At 39.1% G+C, this 25630-nt stretch overlaps 1 protein-coding gene across 1 annotated transcript in view; it reads right to left on the bottom strand.

Moving 5' to 3' along the window:
- Positions 1 to 17112, bottom strand: part of ADAM7 (ADAM metallopeptidase domain 7) — a gene marked incomplete at both ends in the record, with an annotated part of 60416 nt that extends 43304 nt beyond the window's left edge. The window contains one exon of the mRNA XM_084245572.1: positions 17046 to 17112. Coding sequence (XP_084101698.1) covers positions 17046 to 17112 — 67 coding nt within the window. The remainder of the gene's footprint in view (positions 1 to 17045) is intronic.
- Positions 17113 to 25630: the final 8518 nt, after the last annotated feature.

The raw sequence follows: 25630 nt of genomic DNA, 5'->3' as shown, positions 1-25630 counted from the left end.
TTTTTTTCTCAATTTAGTTACTAATAAGATGGTTCTCATCTACTTTCATGACTTTAAATATCATCTGTAAAATGATGACTGCCAAATTTACTTATGTCATCTGAATTTCTCTGAATTCCAGACTCACATGAGCAATCCTTTCAAAAACATCTTTACTCAAATATCTAGTATATCTATCAAACATGAGTACAAAGTTGTATTCTTGATCTTAACTTTCAAACCTGGTGTTTCCAAAGGCCTTCATATCTCAAGATATCATAACTATCATTTTAGATTTACTGGATAGACATCCTTGACTCCTCTTTCCTCCAGATCTTGCTTCCCATGTATCAGTAAACATAGTTAACCATTTCTTGACCATTTCTCACCATGTCAACGGTTGTTGTGTGAATCTAAGACATCATCATTTCTAGTCTAGCTTATTGACATAACCTCACAATTGATCTTACAGCTTTTCTCTTAGTCTCTGATAATGTACTATCTGCATGTCACCCAGAATGTCCTATACACCACAGTAACTCTTCCGTGAAAACCTTTTCACTGGTTTCGTATCTCAGAGTAGTAGTCAAAGACCTATGATAGTCACCAGAATCTGCATGATTTAGCCTGATTCTCTTCATAGCCTGATTCTTCATATCCTATTTCTTTCCTTTTTACTCTCCGATCCTGTTACTGCTTCAAGGGTCTTTGCTTATTGTTCCTTCTGCTTGGGATATTCTCCACTCATTCATTTGTCTCATTTCCTCTCTGCTTTCAGGTCTCTATTTAAGCAGCATTATGTCAATGAAATCTTCTCCAAGAACACTGGGCAAAATAATCATACTCAATTCTCAGCTCTTTGTTGCCTAGCATTAGATGCAACTTGGAACATTGTATACTTGCTTGTTTGTTTATTTATACTTTAATCACCTGTCATCCTTCCTTAAAATATACCTTCATGAAGGCAAATTTGCATATCAGTTTTGTTCATTGCTGTATCTTCAGTGCTTAGAACAATAGGTTGTCAAATGATTTTCATTAATACATTAAAAAGTAAAAAATATACAAAAAAGTAAACACTCAATAAGTAATCTATAATTATTTTATCTTTTAATTATGAGGAGGATATATAATGCAGATCCTATTATATGGAACTTAAAATTAATCTAACATTTTAAATTCTTACCTACAGACATTGGACAATATCTAATCTCTCAACTTCAGCTTATCATCTCCCAGAATGAAGCTAACAATAGTAGCAGTTGCAGTGAAATTTTGAACATAACCGAACCTGAAAATATCATCTCTACCAGCAGAATTTCTGACACTCCTTCAGGTCAATACAAATAACCTTGAAGACTGATGGGTATAGTCAATGTATTTGAAGCTTCAGAAACAAATACTCATACATCAAATGGCGCTTACCAGCTTCATTCACAGTGACAGCTGTAAAGAACATTTTAAATTGACAAACATTGAGCTGATTTTGTTACAGTCAAAATTGTGTAAGTAGAATAAATCTATTCTAAAAATGACAATCATGAAATCTCAATCATTTATACTGTTGTGGTAAATGATTTTAAGGCATTTGCTTGATATCTATGGGCAGGTTACAGTTGGGCTAGCTTTCTTTTTTTTTTTTTTTCTAGATGATTTTTTTTTTCTTTTATAGAGGCATGTTTTATTTATTTGTTTGTTCGTTTGTTTCGTTTATACATGCAGTGGGTACAGTCAGAAGCGCGGGAGGGTGAGAGAATTCACCAGAGCCAGAGCGGGGAGCAGAGCAGGCAGAAGGACCGAAGTACACTGCTGAGGGGAGCAGCGGGCGGCAGGAGAGGTCTGCGCGCCATGTGGGACCCTCCTATGGTGGCCAGGGAGCAGCCGGGAATCGAACCGGCGCTGCAGAGGCTGCGGGCAGCTTCGCAACCCAGCGCTCAACCGCTGCGCCACCGGGGAGGCCCTGGGCTAGCTTTCTAACAAATATAAAATATTAGAAATATGGCATCATCTACAATTAATCCAAATGCTTCAACCAAGAACTTTCAAAACAGAAATTTATGAAAAGTTTTTGTAGCTTACTTAAGTCACATAATCAAGTGGAAAGCAGATATTAAAAGAAAATTACTGTCTGGCTCTGTATACTTTTTATTGTGGGGGGGCATCTCTTTTTATTCAAGGAAAGATTTATTCTTCATCTTAATCACTCTCTAATCAATCTATCTAACTTGGAGACTATTAGCCCTCAATGCTTTTTACAAAATAGTTAACCAGGAGTATTTTGATTAGAGGTCTCCCAGCTTTCTCCTTTTCACCCCCCCCCCCCACCAAGATGCCTCCTCAGGACTGGACTCCTAAGCTTCCTTCAGTTCTACTCCCAATCCTTTTCTAACCAGCAACTTGGAGAGCCATCCCACAGGTCTAAGGAGTTAAAGGAGTTAACTTACAGTGGTAGAAGCCCAGGAAGGGTAACTAATGATATTCTGTGTCAGAAATTAAAAAAAAAACAAACAAACATTGCAATCTGCTTATGCAAAATGTTTATTCTTGTACCACCTAAAGGGGAACATAAAAAGAAGGGGCAATAAATCAAATGAATGAAGGGAATGAAGTGCATAAAGAAAAATATTTCATTCAAATTATAATAGTAATGGCAAAAACTTCACATAGAAACACTGAACTTAAAATGAATATTTTTCTGTCTGACTGAAGGAAATATCATAACATACTCTAAAACCACATTAATCAAGGTGGAATTGCAATTCTCTTTCTAGAAGTTAACTTCAGAACATTAATTACATGCTCAGTTCACTGAAAAGAACAGTTGGTTCAAAATCAGGAGCTCTATGTTCTCCTGCAGCCACTTCTCCTGCTTTCAACAAATCACTGGTTTTTCTGGCCTCAGTGTCTTATCGATAAACTCTTCTTCTCAGCTCACTTTGGCTGCCCTGTCTTTTCTGTACACAGAACAAACAAGCCCTCATGTTGTCATTTCAGAACTCCATTTCTTCGGCTCCCACCTTAACCTCTTTTATTTATTTATTTTTTTTATTAAATAATAAATTTTATTTTTATATTCCCCCATACAACTGCACATGCCCCATTCTGACCCCAATCCCTCCCCTCCCGGCCCCCACCCCCCAAAAAGTGTCTCTGGTTCATAGTTTTTTGTTGATTTTGATTTTCACTTTCTTATAGTTATTCTTTTTCCTGATCCCTTATTTAAGTTTTCTAGATTCCTGCTATGAGTGAGACCATCCGGTATTTTTCTTTTTCTTTTTGGCTTATTTCGCTGAGCATGATCCCTTCCAGCGCCATCCATGTTGCTGCAAATTGCATGTGTTTATCTTTTTTGAATGCTGAGTAATATTCCATGGTATATATGTACCACATCTTCTTGATCCAGTCATCTATTTTTGGGCATTTGGGCTGTTTCCAAAGCTTAGCTATTGTAAATAGTGCTGCTATAAACATAAGGGTGCAGGTGTTCTTTGGAATTGATGTTTCTGTGTCCTTTGGGTAAATACCTAGGAGTGGAATTGCTGGATCATATGGAAGCTCTATGTTTAGTAGGTCCAGAAATCTCCACACAGCTCTCCATAGTGGTTGGACCAGTTTGCACTCCCACCAACAGTGCAGGAGAGTTCCTTTTTCTCCACAACCTCGCCAACATTTGTTGTTGCTAGTTTTTTTAATATGTGCCATTCTCACTGGTGTAAGATGGTATCTCATGGTAGTTTTGATTTGCATTTCCCTGATGACAAGTGATGTTGAACATTTTTTCATATGCCTGTTGGCCATTTGCATTTCCTCTTCAGAGAAGTTTCTTTTTAGCTCTTCTGCCCATTTTTTGACTGGGTTATTTTCTTTGTTGTTGTTGAGTCTCATCAGCTCTTTGCAGATTTTTGTGATCAGTCCTTTATCATTAGTGTTCCTTCACCTCTTTTAATACTTTAATGTCTCTTGTGTTTTCAGCAAGACCTTTCCTGCGCACTTTATTTATTTTATTTTTTATTTTATATATTTTTACATCATTTTAAAAAAAGATTTAGTTATTTATGAATACAAGAGCTTGGGTACAGGCCAGAGGTGTGGGGGGTGAGAAGATTCACCAGAGACAGAGTGGGGAACAGAACAGGACAGGAGCAGCGGGTGAGTCAGGAGAGGTCTGCTGTGCCATGTGGGTTTCTCTCTGGCTGGCCGGGGATGGAACTCATGCTGCAGAGGCTGCAGATTGCTTCACAGTGCAGTGCTTAAGCCCTTGCGCCACCAGGGAGGCCCTAAATTATTTTTCTAAGAAAGAAACAAAAGATGATGAATGAGGAAAATGTCCAAGAGTTGGTGGGGAAACCTCCAAGAATATGTCATCAAGCTGGGGTAGAGACTTAAGGGTCACAATACTGAGAAAGATGCATAGGGAGAAGAGACACAGGGGTCAAGAAATGAAGGGAATAAATCAGAACCTCAGGGATAAAATCATGTTGGGACACACACAAAACGAGAGGCAGTAGGCCCGCAAGTCAATGAAAGATAAAGACAGAGCCAATCTCCAGGAAAGAGGGACAGCCTGGCTGCAATTAGGTTGCATCTTAACCCCTTGCACCACCAGGGAGGCCCTTGTTCTTCATTTTTATACAATGTATGCTTTATCATCTCGGGTGATTCACCCATGTCCCATCACCATAGTTCCACTCTGTTTTCTTTTTTTTTTTTTAAGAATTTTTTTTTTTAAATGGAGGCATGTTTTTATTTATTTATTTGTTTGTTTGTTTGTTTTGTTTACACATGCACTGGGTACAGGCAGAAGCGCGGGAGGGTGAGAGAATTCACCAGAGCCAGAGCTGGGAGCAGAGCAGGCAGAAAGACCAAAGCACAATGATGAGGGGAGCAGCGGGCGGCAGGAGAGGTCTGCGCGCCATGTGGGACCCTCCTCCGGTGGCCGGGGAGCAGCCGGGGATCGAACGGGCGCCGCAGAGGCCGCGGGCAGCTTCGCAAGCCAGCGCTCAACCGCTGCGCCACCGGAGAGGCCCTCCACTCTGTTTTCGATGGCACATCCCATCATGCCATACACGTAAGGACTACTTCCCTCCTTCCCACTCAGCCAATGAGAACTTCCTAGCATTGACGAATGCGGACTTCATTTATGTGCGTGTTTTTCATCTAACTGTACTAGAATGTAATGTGAAGATTTTTGTCTGTTTTTCAATGCTATATTCCCAATGTCTAAAACAATGCCTTGCATATAGTAGATCCTCAATAAGTAATTTTAGTGTAAATTAAACATGAAGGACATTATCCTTATATTTTATTTACTTTTCAAGAAGCTATTGTCAATGAATGCCAGGGATTTTGGCCTCTTCTGCTTTTCTAAAGAGCATTTCCTAGTAGCATGTCCACATCGAAAGAGACATCAGTTATCATATTCTGATGCTTTTTGCCAAATATTTCATGATCATCAACTTAAAAAGAGCAGGGGCTTTACTGTCACCAACTGATGACTTGGTTGTTGGCCGGTTTAGTGCTTCCTGCCCATGTTCCTTTTATGGGCTTGTCTGTGTGAGTTCTGCATAGCTGGCTCTGCTTTTATCTTCCTACGGGTTTAGCTGAACCATCGTTTTAAAGGTTGATTGACCAGAACTCAGTGTATGTACTTGCTAGTCTTTTATGGCTTAATAATATTCTTTATCCCAGGTTACCCACCCACTGCCTCCATTTGATAAATATGATAAACTGTTCTCTGAGTAAGGACACATCTCTCATCTGCCTTTCCTAAACCTACACATCTAGTGCCAAATCCTGTGTGATATTTCTGTTCAGCCCCCCACTTGCCCACCCTAATGCACATGGTTTGCTTTCCTTGATTCCCAAGACTCTGCCTATCCTGCTCTGCAGTCGGCAGGTTGCTCTGTGTGTGTCTTTGGGGTGAATTTTATCTCTTTTCTCTGATTGTTATTATGCTAGATATTTAGTACAATATTAAGTAAGTTTTTAGTAAGGTATTTAGTTTTTTTTTTATCTTAATAAAGTGATGTATTTTAAGTTGCTAGCTTTCTGTCCACAACTACTTTCAACCATGTGCAATGCAAGGAAATATTAGTAAAATTTTAATTTTACCAACTGAAATATGTGTAAACTCTTTGAAAGCAGAGAATAATTTTACTGCACTCAGTTTATCGAATAAATGATAATTATAAATATCCCTAACAGAAAAAAATTTCACTACAACTCTCATTTTCTGAAAAAAATTGACCCTCTCTAGGTCTCTGTATAACTCAGCCAAATTTGCTTAGAAACCCCAGAGTTACTGTGACCAAGAGCTATTCATAGGCATCAAATAGTAGGAGCAGGGGGCATATAACTATTTTTAATAACTTAGATGTCCATCATGACCTCTGAAGCTAGGAGTAAATGTGATAGCATCTGTGCAGTCTAACCATTCAAACTCTGTAGATCATTTTCACCCACAATTGTACTTTCCAGCACAGCTTGATCTCTTTGTACCCGTTCAAGCAGCACTCCATAATGATGGGACACAGACTGGCATGGCCCTTGGATCTGTGCCAGAAACCCCCACAGCCAAGGTTGTCTCCTTATAAAGAAAAAGCTAAGGGAGGAGATACTGGCACCATAGCCACAATGGATTACTACTCAGCTATTATTAAAGGAGATAAACTCTTGCCATTTGCAACAACATGGATGGAACTAAAAGGGGTTATGCTCAGCGAAATTCATCAGAAGAAGAAAGAAAAATACTGTATGCTGTCACTGTTAGGGGGCATATAAAGAAACGAAACAAGGTCAAATAAAAGCAAACCAATAACAAAACTTAGAAATTTGACTATAGAACCGAGGCTACCAGAGAGGAGGGAGGAAGAGGCAGAGCAAGAGCAAGGAGGAGAGGGAACACAATGGAATTTGGTGGAGAACTGTGGGTTGTGGGTATGGCATGGTAACAACACCTTCAGGGGAGATCCTATACCTCCAAAACATGATCAAAGTTGTAAATCACTGTTACCTCGATTAAAAAATATTGAAATAAACAAGGAATGTACTCACTGAAGGATAGCCAGAAAATGGTGGAGGTTTTGTGCAATACCAGGTCTCTTAAACAATTAGTTTATGAAGACTCCACTTTTCCATTTTACCTTTCCCTTCTGAGTATCACAGGGAAATCCTATACTAGTGAGAGTCTCAAAAAAAATTGTTTTAACCTTTCATAGTAACCCACATTCCCACAAGTTTGAAATTAAGAATGAGTCCATCCCGATGTCAGTTTCTAGCCATGGGTCATGCAGGGTACAGGGCTAATACTCAGTCCTTGCCTCCATTGTTCTGTGTCAGTGAGTCCTGCTGGCTGCTTGGGCCCAGAGTTAAAAACAAATAGAAATTCAAGAGTTGAAAATTTTCTGTAAAATTAAGAAATCAAATCATATCCATTGCATTTTTAAAGGTAGGGGATGGGATACTATGGTCTATGGGCCACAGACCGTTGTGTCAATAATGTCTTGTGGGAAGGTAGCCATGCTCACCTGCTCATATGGTGTCTAGAAATGCATCCAGCTGCAACCACAGAAAGTGGTTGTTGCCTCTGAGACCACAGGAACCACAAAGCCTAAAGTATTTACACTCTCAGCCCCTTACAGAAATGTATCTCAACTCCTGTCTGAAACAATGACTTTATGTGTCAGTGCTATTTTCCCTTTTTAAAAAAAAATTTGGAAGAGTTTGGAACCACTGAAAAAATAAACATTCAAATAATATGTATATTGCTGAGATCTTGGGTCAGCTTTTGATGCATTCTTAGACCAAGGAAATGTAAACATAATATTCGTGCATCGCTGACAATGGAGCCCAAGTGGAAATCATTACCTTTGCTTCTCAATCCCTACTAACTGTATTTATGAAAATAAAATAATAATAGTATATAAAACATACAATTTTGTGATGATTGAAAGGTACTATGCATATAAAATGCATAGAAATATGCTTTAACTATAAGAAGAGGCTCATATTTTTCTTTTTATAACTTATCTTGAATTTTAAATTGTAACAATTACTCGATTTTTAAGAAATGTAAATTTATGTAATGAAAATTCTCTAGTTCACCTGTTGAAAGTCAAAAGTACACAACAACCATCATCAAGAAAAGACATTTTCTACTGCAAATACTCAGTAAGTGAGAAAAGAACAAAATAAAATAATTTTTAAATATATGTGACCGTATTCATCAGAAAGCTAGTTAATACTAGAGTATTAAAACATATGAAATTTGGGAAGCATTTGAACTTCTGGCAATTTCTCTGGGAGACCCAGCCTCTGATTCTGATTTAATTCAGCTCATCCCTTCAGTGCCCCCTGGAGGAGGTCACTTACATATGCCTCCTGCTCTAACCAAATGAAAAGCTGACACACAAACATGCTTCTAGACCAAGGCTTTAAAACACCCCAAACAGAGGCAGTTAGAATTCTTGCTTTTAAGTCTAGAGGAGAAAGGTGATGATATAAATGATTATATTCAGTAACTAAACTTCTGATATAAACTATTCATCATAAAATGAATATGATAAAATTCTATTTTTGAATAAGAATATATATGAAAAAAATTTTAATATGAATAGGATTGCAATAAAAATGCAAACCTCAGATATAGAAGCAAATGCTGCAAGAGATATTTCTGGTCTTTCATTCCTGATATTAAACACAATGATAGCATAAGTGTAGATTTTTCTACTGGGGTTTGGGCAGCAGGGAATTGGTTGGGTCAAGAAATTTAAAACCCTGGCTTTGGTGAAGAATAAGATGACTGATATATACAAATCACTGTCAGGCAACTCTCTCAGACAAGGTAAGAAGAAGGAAGTAGCTAAATATTTTAGAAGAATCATCAAGTTGGGAGAAATTATACTCTCAGTGGTAATTATAAGTCCACACAATGAAAACAAGAAGGAAGCAGTGGATTTTATGGATAGTTTTTTTCCCCCTTATGTTAAAATTTATGGAAGATTTTTGTGTGCCAGTTGCTTTACGTATATCAACATTTGATTCTTATATCAACACTGGGAGGAAGGTAATATTGATATTCCTATTTTGCAGATGTCATTGAGATGTTTGCGTAGCATAGGATATCTGTGTAACCCTGTGAAGGTCATGCAGGCAGTGAACAATCAGCCAAAATTTTCACCTGTGCTTAAGATCCCATGCTTGAAACAAGTAGGATCCAGGCAGGTAAACTGTGCTTACACTTAAGAGAAGCCTAGCATGGCACCTCATGTTCCTGCTTCCTCCCTGCCCTTCCCAAGGTGTTATTTTGCATTTGGCAATCAAAGCAATCTTCCAAAATATAAGCCACATCAATTCATTTTATTGCTTAAACCTTATGACTTTTCATCAAAGTGAAAACTAAGTCTACATATCTCACCCTGATTCATAAGACTGTTCTTTTGGCCTGTTTCTCTGACTTCATTACCTACAAATAAGCCTCTTTGTTTGATGATTGTTCAATTTCCAGAGACTGAAAATTGCTGACATACAGTACTCACTAAATTTGTTGAATAAACGAAAATCATAGATGACCAGGTAGAGCAATGCAGTTAAAATTAGGGATTTGGCATGTCTATTCTAACCCTAAGGACAGATGTCATATAATTTCTGGACCCTGCTCTAGAAAGACAAGAGCAAGATAAATATGTTTGTCAGGCAAGAGCATGCAGTATAGGTACCTGTGTAACTCAGCTCCAGCAGAGAAGATTTACATGAGGTTTTATACTAGGTGTGGATCTGAGAAGATTTATCCAAACAGCTGCTCATAGTTATTTTTAAGGAGAGTGGTCTACCTACAGGAAAAAAGTAAAGCCAAGCAGATTAAATGCCGAGAAAATAAATTCATAGCATACACATACAGTCTGAAATGTTTTGCTTCCAGTTGTTCCTTCAAAAGTAGATTTTCTACAAATTGTGCAGATACTGACATAACTCATTCTTTTATTACACACAAAGCACAGTGAACAGAAAGAGGAATTACCAGAGCTTTTAAGACGAGCTAAAATGGAAGTCTGGAGAAAATATTTGAAAAGAAGTTCTCCCAAAAAGTCAGAGTTACAGGATGCTGCATATACATGCACAGACATGTGCACACACTCAGGAAGCACTTAAAAAGAAAAGAAAAAAGAAACAAAATCAAATATGGCATCGTTCGTTCTGTGCACTGTTTTACATAATGCCTTGTATTTTTGTTAGAGAAAATGAAGTTTGTCTCTTAGAATATCTAGTCTCATAATAAAGCTTCTGGGTATTTTTGTGTAGACATTGAGGCACTGACCTCTGTAACAAGTGTGTAAAAGACTGTATCAATATAAGTGATGCAGCAGAATGTGGTCCTCTGAAGACGCTGATAAAGAAACTTTCCAGGTGCCTCCTGAGTTACACTCTGATGGCAGAGAGATAACGATGCTATGAAAAGTCAGCAGGGCTTAGGAATTCCATCTGAGATTGATGAGCAAAACAATTTCTATAATTTTCATTTACCATGTGTTACTATATGTTCTGCTTGTTGAATGACAGGTATGTTTCACACATACACACTACTATCAATTTATACATCTCTAATAATTTCCAAAAGATTGTTGGAGCTTGTAACCCTCTTCATTCAGCACTTGTATATATGTCCCAAGCTCTCATCTATAATAGGGGTGGGGAGGATAATTTCATAGATTAAAAAAACAGTTTTCCTTCCAAATTACCTTTCCAATTTTACAATTTATACTGGTGGTAAGTGGCAGAGTATTTTTATCTATCGTCTATTGGAAAGTGGAAAGATAAGGAAATAAATAATACTGAAGAAACAAAATTTATCAGGACTGCAGATCAATATGTGTCCTAGACGTATCTTTTTCTAAAATTAGCTCTGAATCCATTAGGGTTGTTAGCTATTGAAGCTCTCATCTAGCTCTTAAATGTTCTGTTCCTCATAAGTAAGTCTGACTTCAACCACATGCCCTGGACAAAAGCATTTTATCTGAAAGAGTAGAATTACTTAAAGAACATTTTAAGTCAAACTAGTGAGTCTCTCCCCGAATTTACAATAAAATATTTTGGTCCTCTAATTCTGTAAAGTTTCCTCCCATTTTCCAATTGGAAGTTTAGAAAAAAAAAAACAAAAAACCTCAAAAAAACAAAACCATAAGCACCTTTTTAAAAAAGTATTATACTGGATTTGTTCTGTTCATTTTTTCCTGTGTGTGCTCATATGAGGACTATATTGAATTGGGGTTTTGGGGAGTGAGCCCCAAGTCTGGGGATCCTAGGTGGGCTTTTTCTCAGTTCTTGTCTTCAACGAGAAAAGAAATTAAGGTTGAGAACAGTTACAGAAAAGCAAGAGATTTATTGATAGATAAGAGTAAGAACAGTTATTGATAAGTGGGAAGAACAGGAAAGCTCTCTGAGCAGAGAGTGGTCCTGAATGTGTAGTTGATTGATAGACAAAAGGAAGGACCCCAAAGCTCTCTGAGCAGATAGGGGTCCCAAGTGGGTAGCCACTGAGTGGGAAGAAGCAGGTGCTTATATGGGTATACTGGGCAAGGATTGAGGGTTTGGCCTTTGGGTTTCTCTGGGATGTTTCTCTTGCTATTTGACAGGGCCAGTGTGGGTCTCCCAGGCTACTGAGGCCCACTGAGTTTCCCTGCATTATCCAGCCGACTTCTCCAAAACCAGCTTTGGTCTGTTGCTATTGTGTTGTTATTGGTGTTCTGAATATTCCATTTTTTTAATTGAATTTGGGGCAAGAGGGCTTCCAGGTCTGCGATTGTTTATCAATCAGACTGATAAATGAACCTTGGGGCACACTATCCTGCCTGCCTATGCTCATTTCCTAACTTCCTCAATATGTGTGTGTATTTCACCCTAAATTAACCAGGATGAAGCATCTTCCCTAATAAAGCACCAAAGAAAAAAATACAAACATAGCATAGTGGTCCTGCCATTTGAGACAGATCAGAGTAGGATCAGGGAACCTTTAGGAAAATAGGATTTTAAGGCCAGATTAGGAGAGAAAGTGCTCCATGGGTCTACAATTGGGATCTTTTGAGTATGGGAGTCAATAGCAATGTGTGTGTATGCATAAGACAAAACTTCATGGATTAGGAAAATGTCACATCTGCAAATAGAAAATAACCAAGAAATGCTAAAACAAACACATCCAGAGCTCGCTCAGAGCCAGGCATTCCACATGTTTACTTAGAAAAGAATGGAGAGTCTTTGTTCATTACTAGCAACATTCAGAGCATCCCAACCTAATAGTGAAGTCTAAGCTCATGCCAGAATAAAGGCTGCTCTAAGGCCCTGCTAAAAGAAAGTTCAGCTTGAGAGAACTGTGTCCTAACTGACCATCAGAGAGAAGTCCAACATTTTTTAAAGAAGCAAATCAAAGCTAATCAATGCATGAATAATATAAGATCTCAAATTTTATAATCTTTTCTTATGATTATAGCAGGTTAGATACTGCAAATGTGAGTATCAGTGAACATGAAAACAAAGGACATATGGGAAATCAGGTACTTTCTCTTCAATTTTGCTGTGAAACTAAAATTGCTTTAAACATGAAATTTTTAAGAAGCAAAAAAAAACCCAAAACAACAAAAACAAAACCCAATCTTGGAAAGAAATCATTAAGAAAATGAAGAGGCAAGCAATTTGTTATAGTTGCATCTGACAAAACAAACACTTGCATAAAAACCACTATCACCTAACAATAGAACGAACAATACAATAACAATGTGCAAATGATTTGAAAACACATTACAGCAGACTATAGACCCAGTCAATGAGAATGCAGCATATCATTAATTACATGCAAATTAGAATGACACTGACAATGTTACACACACAATAGAACAGCTAAAATTTAAAAAATGGACTGACATTACTTAAGACTTAGAGCAACTTGAATTCTTATACGACTGATGGGAATTTACAGTGATAATATTGTTGAAAAGATTTTGTCAGTTTTTTATAAAGTTAAATATATACTGCCATGTGACTCAGTAATTTCACTTGATATTTACCTGATAAATGAAAATATATTCACACATTTGTAGATAAATGAATGTTCATTGTAGTTCTATTTATAATAGTCACAAAATAAAAACCACATAAATGTTCATGAATGGTTAAGTAGATTAAACAAATTATTAATAGTATGCCACTAAGTGATTTTAAAAAAAAATGAACTGCCAGGGCACATGATTAAATAGATGTGGCAGTTTTAATTGATCAATAAAATAAAAATGCTCACAAATTGTTAAATTCTATGTTGGGCCGCCTCTTAAATGTGGACTGCTCATAGTTGTGCCCTTGTAAGCAATATAATGCTACCCAAGTGAGGTTGTATGACCTCTGTGGTTAGGTCTGAAAAGGCCATAGAACTTCCACCTGGTTATGTGACACCTGCTTTTGGAAACCTGACTGCTACCGGCTAATTCTCATTACTCTGAAGCCACCATGCTTGGGGAAGTCACCCATAAGCATTTAAGTGTGTTGGTGCATTTGAAGTATCCACCACTATCTGACACCAACCTCCAGGCACAAGAGCACACATCTCCTCCACTGCTCTGCCTCCAGGCAGTTAGTCATTCCCAGCATTTCCAGCTGTGGCCCTGGGCATCAAGGGCTGCTCCAGCTGTGCCCTGAGGAAATTCTGATCCACAGAATCAATGAACATATTAAAGTATTCTGTGCCACTAAGTTTTGAAATTTATCATTATAATCATTAGGCATGGGGACAGTAGATGGTTCTCTCAAATGTTATGCTGAGTGAAAGGCATGGCATACAAATATAGACTGTGCAATTCCCTTTACTTAAACTAGAAAACATGAAATCTATAGAGGTAGAGAGCAGATCAGAGGGTGCCGGGAGCAGGGTAGGGTCAGGGATGAATGGAGAAGGGTGTGAAGGAATAAGTAGTAGAAATATTTTGATTGTGGTAGTGGTGAAATTTGTCAAAATTCATTGAAATAGACCCTTAATATACGTGTATTTTTGAGTATGTAAACTATACCCTAATAAAGTTGTGTTTAAAAAACAGGGACAAACACAGAAGGAAATCGACACTAGAGAAGGGCACTGTCCACATGCCCAAAGAATGGGTAGATGCTTATAAATATTGACTGTCTAGTGGTGACGAAAATGAGTTCGATCCTGGGCTGGCCAGGGAGCAACCCACATGGCAAAGCAGGCCTCTCCTGACTTCCTGCTGCTCCCCTCAGCAGTGTACTTCAGTCAATCTGTTACAGAGCAGCCCCGATATAAAACGGGTTGCCTGGCTGTAGGTCCTCACCCGCACGCTTAGAAGGGACTTATTAATACTCCACTACAGGCACACACAAAAGGTTAATAAAATATTTATTTACAAGGGAAAGGGAATTGAGGAAATGTACAACTCAGGGAGAAAATAGGGAAATAAAGTCTTTAATGCGTCCTACCCGATCCCCCAACCTGGAAACCCAAAGGCACTCTCAGAGCTGGCCAAGCAGCAGTGAGAGCCAAAAAGGGAATCCCCCAAAGCCCACTTGTCTGGTTTTATACCAAACCTGGCTGCTTAACCCCACCCTCAGGTTCCAGCCACCTTCCCTTTGGTGGTGATGGGATTTGGAGTTCCCAATGTCTTTTGGCTTTGGTCTGGAGTGGGGGTGGAGTCCACAAAGCCTGTATGGAATTAGCTTTAGGACATCCTTTTCCCCCTAACAAATCTGCCTGTTCTGTTCCCCACTCTGTCTCTGGTGAATTCTCTTGAGACACAGGGCAAGCTAGCGTTATTAGGCAGTTTTAGGGACAGTGCAGGAGGGGACCTCTGAAGAATTAAGGGAGGCTTCAGAGGTAAGGACAACCAAGGGAATGTAACCAATTCCACTGGGAAAAATAAACATCCCAGGACCATTGTTAACAAAATGGAAAAAACAAACATTCCAGTACCACAGACAATATCCAGGATGGTCCTGGTTTTCTTCAGGTGATAAAGATAAAAGTGTGGAGATGCTCTCCCGGAAGACTAGGCCATAAAGATAAAGATGTAACAAATGGGGAAAGACAAACCTGTTAGATCAGGAATGTGAAGATCCCCACTCAGTAACAAATTAAGTGAGACGGCTGAGAACTGACCAATCACAAAGAGACTGGTGGAGCTTTAGAATAATCAGGGAAAGAAAGTATATATTCCCTGAGACACGACTCCACTTTGGCTTCCTTGCCCCTTCCAGGCCTGGTTCCCTGGCCTGGGAGTCCCACTTTATTTCTGCTCTTTTTCTCCTCAATAAACTTTTTCTTTCTCTAAACAAATCTGCCTCTTCTCGCTTGCTTGCCTGAGCGTCTGCGAAGTTCCTGCTGCAGCTTCGTGAGACACCAACCCGTGGGGTCTAGCGGCTGGGGCTCAGCGCTGCCCTGCAGCCTGGGATCCGTTCCTGGCTGGGAGACTAGGCCTGACAAATCACTCTCACCCCCCACACTTCTGGCTTGTACCCCAGCTCTTATATGCATAAATAAATAAATGTTTTTTTTTATTTTGTAAAGATAATTAATCTTTATTAAAATTAAATTTTTTGTGTGACAAAAGATACCTTTTTTGTGAACATTTTTATTTTATTTTTTATTTTTATTTTATTTTATTTATTTTTTACATCATTTTTTATTTTTGCACAGTGTGTGCATTTTCATCTTTGTTATAGTCCCCATACAATTCCCATGCCCCTTGTTTTGATCTTACTCCCTCCCCCTCCCCACCAGTGTATCTCTGGTTTATTGTTGCTTGTTGATTTTGATTTTTACTTTATTATAATTAGTCTTTTTCCTGGTCCCAAACACTTATCACAAAATCCTCAAGAAGGTCTCCCTTCTTGAGGTGGAGTAGGGGTTAAGTCTTAGTGCTATCAAGCTATGGCCTGAGGCCAGGGAGTGCCACTTCCCATAGCAGACCTCCCTTCCCCACCCAAACTTTGCTCCCTTCAGCAGTGTTGTATTTCACTAGATTTGCCTTTTCCGCTCCCTGCCTCCCCACTCTGTCTCTGGTGAATGCTCTCACCCTCTGCACCCCTGGCCTGCACCCAGTTCTATGCAAAATAAATAAAATCTTTTTTTAAATCCTCAGGAAAAAATTGGGGAAAGAGAGAGAGGGTCAGAGACAGTCTTGGTCTCTTTACAAGATTACAGCACAAGATGCTAATCGCGTAAGATTGGAATTTCAAGGGAGGGGAAAAAATCTGCTATTTGTTCATTTTCTCCTAGATTTCATGTTCTATTTATTTCTTTTCCAGAATAAAAGCCAACTATTGACCAGAGGGTAAGTTCTTTATTTCTGACAGCAGGTGTCAGAATAGCCTAACGAAAGAGAAGTAAACACTAAGTTTCTGAATGTAAGAGAAAGACATTAATTATCTGCATATACAATGTTAAATTACTTTCAGTTAGTAACATTAACAATATTAGAAATGACAAGGTATGATCGTGTTTCTTCTCTTCACAAGTAATAAGCTGGAAAGCTATAAATTGCATTGATAATAATTATTGAGAGAGAAAATTCAAGTGTGTGCGAATGTGTGTATGTGTAAAATATATATATACACACACTTACTATACGCAATATATCAAATTTGTAATGTTAAAATCTAAAAGGATATCAGCCTTAGCATCAAGGAAGTATGGTAACTGACCACACAGTTGGCCACAGGTATTTATGCAGGTGCCAGGTGAAGCATGGCCCCTTTGCCCACTGCTCTTGGTTCCCAGGCATCTGCCCAGCGTCCCTTGCACAGACTCTGGAGGGTGTCAGCCTGGTGACATGTCTCTGCTAACGGTTGATGCCTCCAGAAAGCAATGGAGAATTTTGAGACCAACAGCGTCTGGGGTGGAGAAGGAAGGGGACACTGGGTGTTTAGCTTTTGCACACATGTATTTGCATTTGGGGGGTGGTTAGGAGGGAAAGAAAGAAATCTCCTTGCTCTCTATAATAGAAGCCTGCAGCAAAGGGTCTCTTGTCTTGGTACTATGCTCATCAGAGAAGCACTATAAATTCAGGGAAAGGTACCAGCGGACAATCTCTTGACAATGACCACCTCAACCCTGATAAAGTCCTGAGAAACGCCATCTCCCATGTTCAGCACAAGCTTCGATTGGCCTGTGCTCATCGAAATACAAACTAATGGATGTTGTTTGTATTTTTATTTTTTATTATTTTATTTTTTAAAGATTTATTTATTTATGCATACAATAACTGGGGCACAGGCCAGAGGTGTGGAGGGTGAGAGGATTCACCAGAGACAGAGTGGGGAGCAGAACGGGCAGACTGACATACACTGCTGAGGGGAGCAGTGAGCAAGACAGGAGAAGTCTGCCTCGCTGTGTGGGGTGCTCCCTGGCAGGCCGGGTATTGAACTTGTGCTGTAGAGGCTTCGGATTGCTTCATAGTGCGGTGCTTAACCTCTTGCGCCACCAGGGAGGTCCTGTATTTCTATATTTTAAAAATATTAGTACTCAGTTGTTGTTTTTTTTAATAAAATATATGTTTGCACCTAATCCTGGACCTTCATTTTAGCTAAGACCATCATATTCCTTTGGCAGGTATTTCTTTCTAAGACTGGAGGTCAGTGTGTTATCTGTCAAGAAATGGCCAGGTGTATGAGCTGGCATATTCCAGATGGAATTCACAGTCCTCAAAAATACTATTTATTCTACACTTCTATTTATTCTATAACAGGAAAAAATATAACTCCCAACAACAAAAAATGAGCAATAATGCAACAATGCAAGAAGTAGAAATCCTTTATATCATCAATTACTCATAGATACAGGATTTCCCCTGATGGAGACAGATCCCTCCAGCGTAAAAGCTGAAAAATCCAGCATCTATGTTAAATTACTTGGATGATGTTGTTAACTAAATAAAATATAGCTGATGCCGCTGAATTGGATGCCGCTGAAAAGAGGGTGCTGGTCATATCAGCCAGGTTCATCAAATTTTCACCTCGCGTGAACTAACTTCAGTCTTAAGTTGTAAAAAACGCTCGGAGAGGAGATACCATGTTTGAACTAATTTTAAGTCTCAGGCAGATCAGATGATGTATCCAAGAGATTCAGTGGTTGGACATTAAGTAAAACATCATCCACCTGACAGGGCTTGGCACGATTCGTTCTCACTGAATGAACAGGTTATCTCTGTAGTCATGGGTGTGGACAAGAGTTGGATGTTTAAAGGCTCTGACAGAGATCTCTCAGCACAAGTAATCTACCAACAGTTCTTCAACCCATACCTCGAATTCCTCTAATCCAGTTTTTTTCCCTTCTTTTCATATCCCTGGTCAATAAACTAGATTTTTCCTCAGTATTTGACTTTTCCTTTTGTGTCCTGACTAGACAATAAGCCTGAACTGTACTGCCGCCTGCTGGCTGAGGGTGACACCTGTGTGGAACCTGCACATATTGCCTGGTGATTTATTGCCACTTGGCATGTGGGGAGTTACATTCGCCTGACCCTAGGAGACAACTTCTAGATCACGAACGCCCCTCAAGCCTCTTTCTTAAAATATGAAAATTCTAATATGAACAAATTTAAGTATAGCAGCACTGTCCGCAACTGCCAAGTCATGGAACCAACCTACGTGCCCTTTCACAGATGAATGGATAGAAACGGCAGAATACTACACAACTGTGAAAAAGATGAAATAGTGGCTTTGGGGGCAAAATGAATGGATATAGAGGTGATTGTGTGAAGTGAAAAAAGTCCGAAAGAGAAAGATAGATATAGGATGGTTTCACTCATCTTTGGAATATAAATAACCAAAAACCATACATGGGCAAAATAAATCAGAAATGAATCATGGACCTACTGAAAAAAATTAATCTTTACCAGTGGGAAAAGAGGGGAAAGAAGGGGGGCTGGGAAAGGGAGGTTAGAGGGGCTGTTGGCATGGGGATGTTGGTAGAAGGTGAGTGGAATATGTGCACATATAAAAAAGTGAAATTGTAAACCCAAAATTAAAATCAAATTAAAAATCAGAAATGTTACTTTTTAGGTGAAAAACTGGTCAAATTTGAAATGAATAGAGGAGAGTCCTTGCAAACTCTAAGTCCCAATTTTACTTTTAAAAGCAAAGTAGAACCAAGACATCTGAGCTGAAGACAGATACCAACTATTTATTCAATAGTAACAAGATCAAAATTGATGCCACTGAATGCATAAGGTATGAGCTTGAGAGAGCAACTTTCGTTAAGATGACATGAAGGAAATACAAATTATGCTGGTGGTAGAGGCTATAGGTAGGACTTGGTTAGGGACAGGTCCTAAGTAATATTAGGTGGATCTGGGATTTTCTCTTGACCATAGTCACATACCACTTAACATGAAGCTTGCAGTGAAGACAGGCTCTGAGGATTGTATCACAAACCAGGGATTCATGATGTCCACAGAGACCTGAGACTAGGGCTGCTGTCCACATATGGCCACAAGAGGGCTCCCCAACCCCTCAGTTTTGTGAACGAGGACTGAACTTCCTTTGAGCCTCACGTCTTGACCCTTCAGGCCTAACTTTGCAGACTTTAGAAAAAAGCCCACCCTCCCCCATTCTGGAGTCCTCTACTCTGCTTAGCTACAACAACTCTTGGTCAGCCCCTCTAACACAGAAGAAAGTAGAGTAGACTGAGGTGCAAAGAGGGGAAAGGTGAGAGATCCTGATCCCAGGACAAAGGCCGTTCAGCTCAGTCAGGCCATAGAAAACCCCGCCCAGGACCTGGTGGGAGGAGGAAATCTACTATATGCTCTCTGTCACCAGCTGACTCAGCTCCTAGTAAAAAAAACATTCCTGAGGGGCCTCCTTGGTGGTGCAAGGGGTTAAGATGCAGTGCTATGAAGCTATGTGCAGCCACTGTAGCACAAGTTCAATACCCTGCCAGGGAGGTAGCCCACATGGTGCAACAGACCTCTCCTGTCTCGCCTGCTCCTCCCCTAAGCAGTGTATTTCAGTGGATCTGCCTGTTCTGCTCCCCACTCTATCTCAGGTGAATCCTCTCACCCCTTTGCATCTCTGGCCTGCACCCCAAATCTTTGGGGAAAAAAAAAACTTCCGTGGGAGGGAGACTCTTGCAGAGAATAAGTGGCTTCCCTTGAAACTTACAGGGAGGGATCTTGCTGATGGTTCATTAAAAGGATTTCTAGGATGAATATAAATCAGAAATTGGGAAAAAAAAAAAAGGTTGATTGGAAATAAAATAGAATCTTCTACATAGAAATACTGAGGAATAATGGAACTGGGTAAGACACATCATATGTACCAGTGCTGGGACTGGAGGTTGTTGAAAGAGCAGACAGCTGTGCTTTGGGAAGATGACTACATTTACATTTGCATTTTATACTATTGCCACATTTTAATGACAATTAAATAAACAGTAAAGTTAGTTTTGAAGAGAAGCATTTAGTTAACTCTGCCGAGGAAAACCCAAGGGAAAAAGCTTTTATTTTTCATTATTTAAGATTTGCTTGCAACAGAAAAACAATAATTACATTAGGAATTGACAGAATATGATAGTGGAAGGAAAGTGAGTCAAGTTCAGGAGAACTGTCAGTGCTGTCTTCAGAATATTTGAAAAATTGTGCATTTTCCCATTTCAATTTTTCGTTCAGTTTTCTATCATTATGAAAACTTCCATAAGCTGAAATGATGTAGAGTGCAGAAAATTACCGCTAATATATATTGAAAAATTTTGAGCATCCACACACTCCAAAAATAACCTACCAAATTATGCTAAATGACACAAAATAGCAATGACATATAATAAAATTGGGACTGTAAATTCACAGCATGGGTCAATTAGCCCTCGGGCAGGAACTTACTGGACCACACTCAAAGCTCAGGGTGCCCACTGCCTCGAGAACAGTTGCAGAAAATCCAATATTGAACATTAGTTTTGCTTCTCGCCTTTTGGAGCAAAAGCAAAATTTCTCCTCAGCGTTCTTTCAGTTAGTGAGAGCAGGTACTAAGGTAGAAACCCTGTAGAAATGAAGTCGCATAACATGAACTTTCCAAGAGAGGATACATGCAAGAAATCCTGTATAAAGGTGACCTCACTGCCTCGTTCTATTTTGATTCAACAGGACAAACTTTTCAAACCTGATTCTCCCTCTCAGTTTATTCCTATCTTTCCATGAAAACCTTATCACCTATGCTTTCCCTTTATTTCTTTCTTACATTTTGTGGTGGTTATTAAGTGAGAGAAAAATTATCCTTTTTACTCCCCAGGATGGGGTGGGGACTCTTTTCCTTGTTCAGGTTTATCTTAACTTAATTATTATCATTTGTCTCTGAAGATACCAAAATCCAAGTTAATGTGATTTCAGGGATGAAAAGTTCTGCCAATTTTGGGGTGTCACTAGGAGGTGGTAGTTTGAGGGATGGGCAAAGTTAAAAAGTTGTATTGTTCAACTATTGTGATGTTTTGATATTTAATCTATTTGGACAAGGGTAGGCCTCCCAGTCATCTTTTTTACTATAAATTTTATTTTTATATTCCCCATACAATTGCGACCCCCTTATTTTGACCCCAATCCCCCCCCTCCCCACCCCCCATAGAGTGTCTCTGGTTCATAGTTGTTTGTTGATTTTGATTTTTACTTTCTTATAGTTATTCTTTTTCCTGGTCTCTTATTTAAGTTTTCTAGATTCCTGCTATGAGTGAGACCATGCATCTTTAGGGGTAAAAGAAAGATGATTATTTTCTCAAGTATAAGGGTTACAAAAATGTTAAGAAAGTTGTGAAAAATCAGGGTAGAGTTTAGGTAACAAGGTTTTCATGGATAAATGAGAAGAAGCGGAGAGGGAGAATTAAGGTTTGGAAAGTCATCAAAATGAAAAATGACGCTGTGTCCCCCACCCTCGCAGCCGGAAGAGAAAGGCATCCAACTAGAAAGGATGTTTCCTGATTCATGCATTGAGAAGAATAAATGTTTCTGAATTGTCCTCGTCTCTTTCCCACCTCCCTTACCTCCTTTCTTCTTGTGAGTTTTTTCTGACCCTCTGCTTTTCAATCTTCATTTCTCCCTTACAGGACGCTCTTTGGGGTAAACTAGGAAAATCTAGTGTTAGGTGCTGCAGCTGAGATGAAAGTCAGGCCTGCAGGTGGAGACGGCTAGTCGGTTCTCAGGAGCCTGGTGGTCAGTGGGCAGCTCATAAAGCAGGTCCACAGGCCCGTGGGAGAGCAGCTGGGTTCGTGGGGTCAAGTTAATGGTGGATACTTTCACTCACTCAGAAGGATTGTGGAGGGAATGAAGGGCTGAGAATTTGCATTTTAGAGTGAAAGCAGGAAAGGGGAAAGAATTGAAGGAAGAAAGATTTCAATTATGGATGTTTTGGTGGTGGTGTGACAACAATACGTCTGAAGAGGTACGGCCTTGTATCTTTCAATCATATACAGCAATATAAACCAAACTCACCTCAATAAATCATAATACAATATAAAACAGAAAAGAGAAAAAAAAAAAACAAACAGAGAGGAGATTAACAGTGTCCTCAGCTGCAAAAAGTAAGAAAGAGCAGAGGAAAGTCAGTAGCTCCTGGTCAGTGAGGAGCTGTTGGTGGTTTTGGAAAGGATTATTAACAGCATAGCGGAGTCTGAAACAGGATTTTAAGAAGCTGAGGATGGAGTAGGTGGTGGAGCAATGAGGCAGTGAATATAGACTATTTGTAAAAGTTACTTGAAATGGAGATAGTAAAGAGACATTCAGGATGGACAGTGAACTTCTTTTAGATCAGGGAGGCCTCGCCTTGGTGTGAATAAAGGGTCAATGCATTAGGGAACAAAAAGACAATACTAGTGATTTTTGTTTTTCATACAAGCATGCCAATATAAAAGTCATTATCTTGTTTTAGAACGGTTAGGAATTTATAAAAAATAAATAAAATGAAACCAAACATTTGCTGTATTTCAAACACATTCACCAATGTTTATGTTACACAATGTTCTTTCAGCTGCTACTTTTTCTCTGCTTCCTTCAAGTTCAGGGAACTCAGAGTTGCCATGTCTGATGCAGCTGATCAAGGAAGACCTCCAGTCCTTCTTGCCACATTTAGCTCCCTTGATGTCATTTTCAGGACCAGTATATCAAGGTAGCTCCTCTCTGGGCAGAGGTTTAAAATAAACAGCGGTTTGATTTCTTTCTTTATTATCAGTTAACCCAGAAAGGCAGGCTCTAGTCCGCCAAGACACTCTCCTCCCCCATGAAAAGTAGCTGCCTGCTAAGAGTGTTCCTCCTGTCAATTCTAGATTAAGTGTTTTTTATCGGGGCGATGGGGAGAAGAGTGGAGATTGGGAGGTAAGATGAGATAAGATGGGGCAAGTGAAATAAAAGTAGTGATGGTGTTAGTGTAGGGTCTGTGGTAAAACAGTTTTCTCAGAGTTTCTCGGGTTGTTTTTCAATGTGAACTTCCAACCGCATGTGGGGAAGGATGTAAATAATATTGACAGTGTAACCTGTGCATAACATACTTCTGTAGACTGGGCCTAAACTTGATTCTGTGCTGGCTTTGTCTATAAATCATATAAAAGCTAATAAGTTTCCTCCAGGGGGCTTCTCATGGTCAGTCATGGAGCACAAGGCCACTGGTGCAGCCCAAGCTCAGGGGGGCTGCTGCTGTTGCTGCCTGTGTAGCTCCTGGTGCCTCATAAGAGAGACTTGTTCCTGCTCCCCACGTATGGGCTTTGTGACCTGCTTTCTGCTACCATCAAGAACTGGGCAAGCTTGCAGTTGAAGCTCATAGTTAAGAATGGGTATAGGAGGTGGGAACAAGAGGGAAGAGTGACCAAAGAGAGGGTGCAAAATGGCAGCGAGAGGCCTGCCTGGTGGCGCAAGGGGTTAAGACACAGCACTATGAAGCTATACATAGTCATTGTAGCACAAGTTCTATCCCCAGCCAGGGTATAATCACAACAAAGGATAAAATGATGGAAGTCAATTATTTGTATACAGCTTGGCTTTAGGATTAAGGGCACTTGAGTTTGAGTTCTATGACTGCCGAAAGTTTTCCACACAGCCCTAGATAAACCACTCAACAAACTCTTTAACCATAGATTTTTCCATTATAAAATAAAAATAATAATACTAATCTTGCTTATATTTTATTGATTTCATTAAGACTAGGTAAATGATGCAAAAATCTTTGAAACATTTATAGTGTTCAACAGATGTATGGAGGTGTTTTGATGGGAAGCAGAATTATGCCTTAAAAATAATTTATAGTAGTTAAAAAATCATACCTATTTATTAGATTGGATGCATTTTGCCAGTCAGCAAATGCAAACTATACAGATGTTTAGCCTACCAATATGCCAACTATTTGGAGATTTCCTAAAACAGCATTTAAGTCTTTATCATAGCATTTTTTTTCTGAATAATTCTATGAGCCCTAGTAAATTCAATAAAGAATTCATTTATATTGGTTATTTGGTAATATGCCCACTACACCCAGCCTTTAATAGTTCATGACAAATGAGGAATCATTTAGAAATTGATAATTACAAAATAGGCTATGTTAGCTAAACAAGGGCTTGGGACCTAGCCAGTAAGCTGCTTAGAGTTAGATGCCACCCCATCCCCCACCCCCACCCCCTTGGTATGGTAGGTTTTACCAGCCAGTGGTTCTCCATATAGTAATGCTTGGTCTTCTGTGGCAAGACTGTCAAAATGACCAGAGAAATTTGTGCAAATGTGTGAGACTCTAACACCTACCACAAACCTATAGTGAAGCTCAAAAGTATTCATTTTTGAAAATGACCACACAAAAAGCCTCAAAATATTGTGTTTTTATTCATTGAAATTATGGTTCCTTAAATGAAGAGAAAGAAGCAGTCCTTGGTAACTAAATGAAAATGTAAGCAATGCAGACGTCTCAAAATCAGCATCAGAGGTGACAGTGGAAAAGATTATACAACATAAAGTGAAGAGTATTTGCATGATTAGTCTTGACAGTATGTAGAAAACAACACATGCCTAAGAGCGAAGCACAAAGAACGCTGAGCACAGACCCCACGAGCTCCACTCTCCTTTCTCCCACCAAATGTCCCTAGTTAGGGGATGGTATCTTTTTCATGGGCTATACTAGTAAAATTAAAGGAGTTAAACTACAAGTCACTTGTAATTTTACAATTCTGGGTTAAGTCTACACAATTGAGCAGTATGTTTTTGAGGTGTTTTGGACAAAGACTAATTTCCTTTTTTCTCCAAAAGAGCAGAGCTAAACAACAGCAACATAACCCTTAAAAATACATCAAAGATCAGACCTTACAAAACAGGCAACTTTTCTAAATACTGGTGAAAATATAGAAAGCATAGCATCAAGTAAAAGCAAAATATATCTAAGTATGAAGGTGGAAATATACAAGCTTTTAGGCATGTTAAGAGGTCTTGATTCTTGTTCTGGCAAGGTAGCTCCTCAGTGCTGTAGATTTTTTGATTGACTCTGATTGAAAGAAAAAATTGGAAGCTATGTTATCACAAGTTATAAATATTGTTACATATATTATGTTAACCAAAATTTATAGAATTTAAATTATTTCAGTAACCATAGTGAGGCACACCACCAGTTATTCCCTTTTACAAGTAAGAAAACCAATCAAGGGCCTCCCTGG

The sequence above is a fragment of the Talpa europaea genome (genome assembly GCF_964194135.1).
Source record: "Talpa europaea genome assembly, chromosome: 10".
In the NCBI taxonomy this organism is placed as follows: Eukaryota; Metazoa; Chordata; class Mammalia; order Eulipotyphla; family Talpidae; genus Talpa; species Talpa europaea.
The sequence above is the reverse complement of the archived record's forward strand: the minus strand, read 5'-3'. Positions and strand labels throughout refer to the sequence as shown.